The 10447-nt window shown below is 28.2% G+C and overlaps 1 protein-coding gene across 3 annotated transcripts; it reads right to left on the bottom strand.

Annotated features, from left to right (window-relative positions):
* Positions 1–1417: 1417 nt before the first annotated feature.
* Positions 1418–9872, bottom strand: LOC103575408 (transcription factor E2F3). 3 transcript variants are annotated; one of them, XM_008555178.3, is made up of 10 exons: positions 9768–9851; positions 8906–9693; positions 8643–8778; positions 6922–7016; positions 6694–6851; positions 6487–6628; positions 6206–6419; positions 2270–2543; positions 1819–2197; positions 1418–1605 (listed from the first exon to the last, which is right to left on the bottom strand). In XM_008555178.3, the coding sequence occupies exons 4-10, from the start codon at positions 6998–7000 to the stop codon at positions 1481–1483; spliced, it is 1371 nt and encodes a 456-aa protein (XP_008553400.1). In that variant the 5' UTR covers positions 7001–7016; positions 8643–8778; positions 8906–9693; positions 9768–9851; the 3' UTR covers positions 1418–1480. The 3 variants fall into 3 exon arrangements, with proteins under 3 accessions (XP_008553400.1, XP_053597226.1, XP_008553402.1); XM_053741251.1 differs by having other exon boundaries at positions 8906–9872; XM_008555180.3 differs by lacking the exons at positions 8643–8778; positions 8906–9693; positions 9768–9851 and adding an exon at positions 8049–8347.
* Between the last annotated feature and the right edge of the window lie 575 nt (positions 9873–10447).

The following is a 10447-nucleotide window of genomic DNA, read 5'->3' as shown; positions in this document are numbered from 1 at the left end:
GTTTGTTAAAAAATAAATTTAATTTAGCATTACTCATTAAGGAAATGAATTAAACAAAATTTAATTCGTGTAAATGACAAATGTAATGCAATTTAAATGTGTTCATTGTGAACATTATTTATATATAATAATTTTAATGAAAAGATTAAAGAATCGTGAATTATTGCTAAGGATTTAAAATCTTGATAAAGGATACCATCCACGACTGCTAATAACATTTTTTTGTTCTGTACACATAAAAGATTTATGGAAATCTTTTTTTTCGCTTCCTTACTCCGCCCTTTTACGCGACATCTGATTATAAGTGCAAACATATATACATTTATATATAGAACGATATAAACTAACTTTCTCTTGATTAGAGAAACCGATAATACATAATTAAAAAAAAAATCAATGGATATTTTATGACTATAATCGAAGTCAAAATCGTCTTTTTTTTTATTTTTATTTTTATATATATTTTTAATATTTTTTTTGTGTTTTTATATTTTTTTCCTTCAAAAAATTCTTTATTCATTCTCATTGTATTTTACGTACTCTTTTATATATGTTTAATATTATTTACAAGTGCAAAAAGTGTCTTGACTGATACAGGCACTATGGCTTTGGACGTACACTAAAGTTGTAAAGATAATTAGAGTACATCCTAAAGGAGCTTGCGAAGAGGATAGATTTAAAAACTATGATTTATAATATTTGATATTCATTTTTTGGCCACTTATTAGTGATTATTTCTTCGAAAACCCCTAAACAGAATGACATTTATTTGTTTTATTTACTATCATCATTTTAAACAAAAAAATTTCTTTCATCTTCGATATTACAGAAAATAAATTCGTTTTTTTTTTTTGTCATTCTCTGGTTATGACTTGAGTTCGCTCCCACTGATACCTACTATCAAAACAATTATAAATAAATGAAACAATTGCACGAATTAATACATTTTTAACATTAAAAAAAAACTCGCTCTCGTCTTTCAAATTAAATTGTAATAATTTACTGTAATTATATCAAATCACTTTAAAGAAATAAATTAATGCTAGAAAAATAACAGTACAGTTTATATAAATCAATATATATATGACTTGCGTGAATTGTAATTTATTACATTGCATGAATAATTTTTTTTGTTTTTCTCAGTGCATTGAATTAAATATGTGATATGTTGTCTGTACATTTTAATTTAAATATTTTATAAAATAATCTAACAGTATATTGCATAATTTACTATTTAGTAATCAATTAATGATTCAATATATTTTGAAAATTGAAAGCGAGATTTGTAATTTTGTCACGGGTATCATTATTTATTGTACATTTTAATGTTTTTTTTCTGCATGCATTGATAGATTAAATAATTAGACTTAAACTAATGAGGGAAACGAACTCAGTATGATAAAATGAAAGACACATGAAAAATAATATCTTCTTAAAATGTATTAGTAGTCCAGTAAACAATTTTTTTAATTTTTTATTTTTAAAAAGGAAAGTCGAAGAGATCAGAGAGACCTTCGCCAGAAGCTAATGAAAACGAATAATCATTTTCTGAAAGCGGTGGCTCCAATGACATTAGAGATTCTCCGAAATCAAGAATACTCATATCTAAAAAAATTTTATTATTTATAAATAAATATACTGAAGTTTAAAAAAAATATATTGTAATTATTAATTAGTATTGGTGGTAAGAACAATCACCTAACTAGAACTCTGCCTGTGATGTGATTAATTAAATACAACACAAGTCACAGACAGAGCTCCAAGAGGTAGTTGATACATTGATAAATGTATATATTTATATAAATAAATAAATATTACCTGGTGACATTTGATCTTCTGTTTGTAGCTGATATTTTCCACCTCCCATTGGTTCAAAGTCATCAGTTTCACCTAAAAGAGCATCTCTCATACCCGATGCTGTTGAAATCGAAGTATCCTCAGTATCAGGTTCACGTTTTATCACACAATTATATTCTGATTTAATTATTTTTGTTTGAGACTCTGTCCGGTGTGTTTGTTGTTCTTGAGTTACTAAAAGTTCGGATGGTAAATGAGGTGAGTTTTTCGATTTAGATAAAACCGACGTTGATTGTTGTGTCTGTGGTGGTATCGTTGTGGTTTGAGTTTTAGTTGTGGAATCGTCAGGACATAAGAATACTTCTATTTCACCATGTGACGACCGCATGTGAATTTGTAGCTAAAGAAAAAAATGATGAATATAAATAAGAGGGAAAATTAAATGAGACTATTAATAAAGTGAGGTATTTACTTTAGGCTGGCCACAATTACTTGTGGGTTGTGGTACGTGTAGTGTAGCTTCTGGCGGTGCTTTTACTGCCATTATTGCTTGATCGCGATACGCTGGTACTGAACGTAAGTCATGATAAGTAACGTAAGCGTATCGTCTGTCAGCGCATAATTCTCTTAAACTTTCTTCAGCACCGAGAATTAAACGATCTAAAGCATTTTCCTTAGCTTCTAAATCAGTCACTTCTTGCCTCAATTCGAGAATATTATTTCTCTCACCCGGCAATTGCCCACCTCTAAAAAAACAATAATTCACTTTTAATTAAATTTTTATTCAAGGAAATTCTCAGTGCCCCCACTTTTTAAAAATATTCACTTAGAACTGTCATAAGAGTATTAAAATTTTATTAATTAATTTTAAAAAAATTAAAGCATTCATTGAAAGAGATATAAATTTTTTTTTAATTTACTGACAGTTATCAATTAGGAGTTAAGGTAAAAGCCCCTGTACCCGCTCAGTACCATTAGTCTCACTTTAACTGTTTAATACGTTTTTTATAATTTTTATAAAAAAAAATTACAACTAAAAATGTTATTATTGATAAATAATTATTTGTGAATCTAAATATATTAAAATTTTATCATAGATTACAAGTTTAAATTAAATGACTGTTTTCAAAATCGCGATCAGCCGGGGATTTTTTACTTTAACTTTCATTCGTTAGATTAAATTTAGGTTGCGTCAAATTTTTTAAGAAATGTTATAACTATATCTTATTAAATACATTTTTAAAATTCATGAAATTTTATATTATCAGAGAATAAAGTAGTATAATTTATAAATTATTTGTCCAAATCAATAAACTTATGATAGTTTAATTGATATTGTCTTTTAGCGACTATAGGGCCATGTGTTGATCGAGTAATGGTACATGACAACTTTTAGTGAGCGACTATGGGTACACACTCAAGGACCTTATTTAAAAAATTAATAATAATTAATTATCAAGATTATTCTTGAAACTAAAATTTGATTCTAATACTCGAAACTTTAAAAAATAACTATAAAAAAAATATGGTTTTTAATTTTATATATTAATTTATATTGAATAATTTAATCTCACTCCAATGAAAAATGAGCGGGTATAGGGACTTTTACCTTAAACGAAATTTGATAGATAAATTTTATCCTAAAAAATTTGAAAATTTGAATCATAAAATTGACATGAAAATTTTATTGAAATTTTCCAAATTTCGTTCAACTCCTGATTGATATTAACCATAAATAATTTTTTTTTAAATCTGTCTGTGAAATTTCAACAGGGTGGCCACAAAGAAATTATTTCAAAATTTCCTATTTCCCGGTTTTCCAGTGATTTTTAAAATTTTTCTCTTATTTACAAATTTTATTCGTATCATTTAGAAATTCAGTTTTTATTAGATTTTCATTTTTAATAATTAAATTTGATAATTAACTCATGCAAGAAACCATAAAAAATGACAATAAAATAAATTAATATTGCCTACTTTTGATTATTCGATGTTAAAAATGTATAAGTTAAAATATTTAATAAGAAATTTTATTATTCAAATAAATTGAAAATACACTGGTTACAAAAATTAAGGGATAGTACAAAAATTTCAAATTTTTTAGTAATTTTTAAGTTTGTAACTCGAAGGAAAATGGTCGAAAGCTTTAAGTGCCTAGTTTTCTGATCTGGTCTTTAAATTTTTTTATGATGAACGATTCCGGAGCAATAAAAAATCAATGATAATTATCGAAAAAAATTTATTGAAGCTCGAAGACCGTTTTTAAGACAAGCAAAAATTTGGTAAATTTATTTTTCAGTAGTTTTCTTAGAATTACTCTGGAACCGCACATAATAAAAAATTTGAAGACCAGATCAGAAAACTAGGCACTTAAAGCTAGTTTGCCTTTTTTGTTTTTGTCATATGACCTTTTTCTTTCAAGTTACAGCCTGGAGAAAATCACGAAAATTTGAAATTTTTTTAAATTTTGAACCGTCACAATTTAATTCCCGGATACTTTTCAAAATTCCCTGACGTTTTCATGATATTTCTTGGTTTGTGGTCACTCTGTATAACTGCATTGCTTTTTTTTCAACTAAGGTAAAAACCCCTATACCCGCTCACTTTTCATTGATGTGAGATTAAAACAATAGAATTAATAAATAAAATTAAAACCATATTTTTTTTGTAGTTATTAACTTCCCACTAAGAAAATCGATGATTTTCGAAATTTTCGGGAAGTTATATTGTTTTCACCCCGATTTGCGAAAATCGAAATTTCATCAGATGTCGACGTTTTGAGGTCCTAGGAAGCTATTCTGACTGTTTTTAGAATGATGTCCGAGTGTCTATATGTATGTGTGCGTACGTGCGTGCGCGCGTGTGTGTGTGTGTGACCGGTCTATAACTTTTTAACTAATGAACCGATTTGGATGGTTGAGGCGAAAATCGAAAGAGCTTGTTGGCCATCAACTTTTCTGAAAATTTCAGATCATTTGATCAAGTAGACTCGAAAAATATTGGCGAATTACGAAAAAAAATTTTTTTTTTTTTTAGTTTTTTATTGATTTCTAAGAAACGAGTCTAACGATCGATCCAAAATCTAATCAGCTCTCAGGCTTAATAAGACGCGTCGATTTCACCCTTAGCCATCTTAATCGGATAATTCGTTCTAGAGTTATCGTGGGAAATAGAAATGGTAAAAAATGATTTTTTGCGAATATATTTGAAACTGAACTAAACAATTTCAAAATCTGGTCAGCTTTAGAGTTTATTAAAACACGTGGATTGCCACCTCAACCATCAAAATTGGGTTATTTTTCCAAGAAGTATCGTGGAAAAAAGAAATGGTAAAAAACGGTTTTTTGCAAATATCTTTAAAATAACTAAACCAAACGATTTTAAAATCTTATCAGCTTTAAACTTTATCAAAACGGGTCAATTGCTACTTCAAACATGAAAATCAAATCATTTGTCAATGAAATATCGTAGGAGAAAGAAATATATAAGTATTATATATTTCTTTAATATTTTTCTTATACATAAATACAAAAATATTTTCGAGCTCGAAACTGTATTTCTGACAATATTTTTGAGCTCAAGGAGCTCGAAATGAGCGGGAAGTTTTGGGGCTGGCCCGCAGGGTCAACCGATAGACTGATTTTTTTTTTTTTAAGTTTCAAGTATTAGAATAAAATTTTAGTTTTAAGAATAATCTTGATAAATAATTATTATTAATTTTTTAAATAAGGTCCTCGAGTGTACCCATAGTCGCTCATTAAAAGTTGTCATGTACCATGACTCGATCAACACATGGCCCTATAGTCGCTCAAAGACAATATCAATTAAACTATCATAAGTTTATTGATTTGGATAAATAATTTATAAATTATACTACTTTATTCCTTGATAATATAAAATTGCATGAATTTTAAAAATGTATTTAATAAGATAAAGTTATAACAATTTTTAAAAAATTTGACGCAACCTAAATTTAATGTAACGAATGAAAGTTAAAGTAAAAAATTCCCGGCTGAGCGCGATTTTTAAAACAGTCATTTGATTTAAATTTATAATCTATTGTAAAATAATTTGATGCATGATATTTAAATATATTTAGATTCACAAATAATTATTTATTAGTAATAATATTTTTAGTTGTAATTTTTTTTTATAAAAATGATAAAAAAACGCGTTAAACAGTTAAAGTGAGCGACTTATGGTACTGAGCGGGTATAGGGGCTTTTACCTTAATGCTCTTACTTTTTTTTTTAATTAATCATTAAAATTTCAATACGGTTATTACAATTGAATATTTTTAAAAATTGGGGGGTACTATCTGAGAATGATCTTAAAAAAAAAAAAAAGAAAAAAAATTAACCGTATTTTTAATAAAAGAAAAAAAAAATTTACAATAAAAATAACTTACTTCCATTGAATATTGTTTTTACTTTTTTTCTCCAATATACCTATTCCTTCTAATACATTCGTAATATCATATATCCTTCGTTTTTGTACTCCTAATTTTTCGGATGCGACATTTAAATCTACTACACCATCATTACTATTCTCAACTAAATTTATAAATTTTTTAGTTAATAAACTTAACGACGTATCATATCTTGTTCTTTCCAAATTTTTACCTGTTTCAAATGTCAATCATTAAATACTATTATTAAATATGTAAATTATATATATAAAAATATGTACTTTTTGTGGGAGTATGATTTGAAAATGAATTAGATCCTGATCTCCGTCTCTTAACCCGCGGAGCTTTGAAAGCTGATTGACTGGGTGCAGTTGACGCAACTTCCAAATTTAATCTTCTTTTTACAGCTTGCACTGACATTTGCTAAAAATTAAAAAACGTTATTATTAAATTACAATAAATATTTAAAGTTTAATTTATTTTTTTACTTCAGGTCGAGGTAATGGCTGCGCAGGTCTTCTTGCAACTTGATAACAAGGAGTTTGTCCATACTGATGATCTTGTAAATGAGGACTTGGAGTTTCCTCAGCTATTTTTTGTGGTTGAAGTTCGTCAAGAGAATTGCCATCAATAAATTCGGATTTTACTGTTTCAAAAAATTTATTTTAAAAGATTTAATTTACAAGGATTTATATTCTGACCAAACAAAAGCTTACTTAATTTTGTTTGTGCCATATCAGGTGTAACCGGCCTGGAAGGATCTTCCAGGATTACTTGTCTTCTTACACGTGGCATCTTGATGATTTATAATCTAAATAACATAATTACACATTATATATATTATTATATCATATAGATTCAATCAGTAGCAAGTTCATTTATTAGCATATATAAATCATTATTTATAAAAAATATTAAAAGTTTATAATTATCATATAACTTTAGTATGATTATCGAAATAGAAGATGGAGAGAATGAATTTGGCAGATGGACACATGGAATGTCGGCGCGACGATCGCGTGGCGCCTCGATCTCGACTAAAGAACAGCCGGAAGTCGTCCCACCGATAATTATTAACAAAAATAATTGTTAAATAAACAAAATAATTAAAAACAAATAAACAAACATCAAGCCACGTTTTTACGTTCCCTTAAACAGCGCGCCCTTTCAAGCCTCATCAATTGAATTTCTTTCCATATCTTTTATGTTAAATTTTTAAATATTTATCTATTTTTTAATTAATAATTCATGACTTAGCTTTCAATAGCAAATTTTTTTTTTTAAATTTGTAATAATTGTAGCCAACGATAGTAAAATATTTGTCAGCTTGACGATTGAATGACCGGACTAAAGAACTAAGTTTGAGCATGAATATTATTTACTTAGGATTTAAAAATGAAAAAATAAAATAATTTAACATGGACAAGTCAATGTGGGGTGTCCATGCTCGACGACGCCGGGACGCCACCATGCTGGGCGTCCACATCAAGTCCTGTATAAAATATAACAATTTTTTTCCCTTTTCTTACTATTCAAATGTTTATTTTTATCTTATAATTACACATACTCAAAGAACATAAAATAATACCGAATTATAAGTATTAAAGATTAAGTGTCATATATCTTATCGTAGTCGATCAGCTGTTTTAAAATTTTAGCGACGTAAGACGATTAAATTAATTAAGAAATTTGTTTTAGATATTGGTTGATAATTTAGTAAAATAAAAGCTCACGTGTGACCCGGGTTTGCTGATAAAAAACAAGTAAAAATAAATAAATTGAGTAAATGTTTAAGTATGAAGTGGCGTAGTGAATATTTATAAATAATTATAAAAGTACTCACATGAGCTGTTGGCCATTTAAAGTTAACTCGTTAAGACCTGGCGAACATTAATAATCCACCGCGGTATTCATCGACAACGACAACGACCACGACGACGATAAGGATGTTGAATAACTTGTAACTTAAAATCAGCAACATGCGTGTACATGTTCTAATGTATGTGGATTCCCGTGGGTTAAGTAGAGTTTAGAGTAACGACAAATGTGAATACTACTACTCTATACTCGCTGGTTGGTTACGTTCGAAAAGCAAGAGGGCCTTTCGTATCGTATCGTCCCGGAGAGCGCCTCGTTCGCAATGAGAACCGATAAAACGAATAAACGCACGCGTTGGCTCTGTCTATCCTCAACCAAACACCACAAATTCCTTATTCATTTCTTTCTCTCTCTCTAACTTTCAATAATATATGTAAAAAAAATTTCGCTAGAATTTTTTTTCTTGAGAAAGAAAATAAAAGTCAAATACCGGAACAAATGAAAGCTTGAATGTCCTCGAGATTTAACAAGGTGGGGTCGCACAAAATTTCTCTAATCTATTTTTTATTTAAAATATGTATGGATGTATGTTTAACTATGAGGTATTTTATCAACTTACTTTACCGAGGACGTGCAGTATTTTCAGACGTTTAGCCCACAGTCTTCCGGGGGTATCGTCGTTGATTGGCACGACAGCAGCGTGTTAGAGTCTCGTAATGTGAGCCATACCCATCCAAATGTTTAGGTCTTTGAGACTTAACACCAATAATAAAATAATTATTTTAAAAATGTTTTTTAACATTTTATTAGAAGAAGTGTATTAATTATGTTAACAAAAGCTTGTAAAAATGATGAGTTTTTTTTAAGTAAAAATAATCTTACCCTTTTAAAAAAGAAGCTTTCTACTGCGCTCCGGTGTCCATTTTCTCTGTCGACGGAAACACACTTCGAGCACTCGTATTCTCGTTTTGTAAAACGAAACGCCGTCCGTAGCTACGATTTATACGATAACAAGCCTCACCGGCACTGTTATATCATTAAGACAACCTCTTAGCAGGTCATTGTAACCACAAATTTGTCTCCATATTTAATAATTATTAAATTAAATTTATTATTAATTTATCAAGTTAAAAATATTTGAATTTAAACCACGAGACCGGCTCGTGTAATTTATTTATTTAAAAAATAGTAAACTGGCCAACCAGCACTACTTCGAGATCACCACTTATGTTTTAGGATATAGAGATTACCTTTACAATACACACATTACACACACAAGAATTCTCTTGGTCATATAAATATGTATACATTTATACTGTAATGTCAGTCGTTATATTTGTGAATGGTATACGTGTACCGAGTATTGCCATCTGTTGGTTTTTTAAAAACTAAAAAACGCGCGCCAAAATACCAGCTTATATTTCCCGCAATGTAAGATACCAACGTAATAACCAACTTGTACACGAATCACATTTACACTTCTTTTTTATTTTATCAATAGATATTCTCTATTAATTATTTTATTTTAATTTACAATCAAATAATTATAATTAATTTTAAATATTTAAAACAGAATTTTATTTAATAAATTATTTAAATTATTTTATTGCCGACGCCATTCTGCGTTTTATAATAGGTCGCGTCACGAAGCTACACTTGTGATAATTAACCTTAAATACACAAATTTAAATAGTTAAAATGATAGCAAGTAAATTTAGTAATTAAATTACTTGGTTATAATTACCGATATTTATTTAAATAAATTTGTTTTAAAAACGGGTGGCTGACGCTACTTGCAACGGTCGCCTTTTTTTTCCCGTTTACGTCGTGAGACCACGGTTGAAACTGCCAGTAGATTATCGTTTGTTCCTTCAGGGGGGTAGGGATGTTCAAGACTCAGGACCGTATTTATTCAATGAGTTTTATTAAATATTATAATTTTATTTCATTCTTTTTAATTATTATTTTAGTCTAGACAGGAATTTAAATTGTTTTATTTTTAATAGTAATTTTATATACGAGTGTCAAAGTACCAGACAAATTTGAAATTATAAATAGAATAATTTAAAAAATAATATTAACAAATGCACTTATTAATTTTTTAAATGCCCATTTTTTTTAATTATTTGAAATTTTAAATTTGTCTCATGTCTGCTACATTTACTCATATTTTCTATTCATCGTAAGTTAAAAAATTATAAAATTCATAATTATGGTCTGAGAATCTGAGGATTGGACTCACGAAATGAAAACAGTTTAAAGAAATCGGGTTTTGAAACCAACAGCAATTCAAAAATTTTTTTATTTATTCAAATGATTTTGTATCTTTGGAATTCATGTGTTTAAATAGTAGTTTAGCTAAAATTTTGTTTGTTAACATGTAATTAGATTTTGAATTTTGATCAGCTATACATTGAGTCTGCA

Source organism: Microplitis demolitor, chromosome 8 (assembly GCF_026212275.2).
Source record: "Microplitis demolitor isolate Queensland-Clemson2020A chromosome 8, iyMicDemo2.1a, whole genome shotgun sequence".
Taxonomy (NCBI): domain Eukaryota; kingdom Metazoa; phylum Arthropoda; class Insecta; order Hymenoptera; family Braconidae; genus Microplitis; species Microplitis demolitor.
Note: the sequence above shows the minus strand (reverse complement) of the source record. Positions and strands in the feature narration are given on the sequence as shown.

Bases quoted from the DNA above. Each gene is read 5' to 3' on its own strand.
- LOC103575408 (XM_053741251.1), bottom strand. From the start codon at position 7,000: ATGCCACGTGTAAGAAGACAAGTAATCCTGGAAGATCCTTCCAGGCCG. The intron at 6,852-6,921 runs GTAAGCTTTTGT...TTTTTGAAACAG, and splicing joins TATGGCACAAACAAAATTAA to TAAAATCCGAATTTATTGAT. The intron at 6,629-6,693 runs GTAAAAAAATAA...TTTAATTTTTAG, and splicing joins AGCCATTACCTCGACCTGAA to CAAATGTCAGTGCAAGCTGT.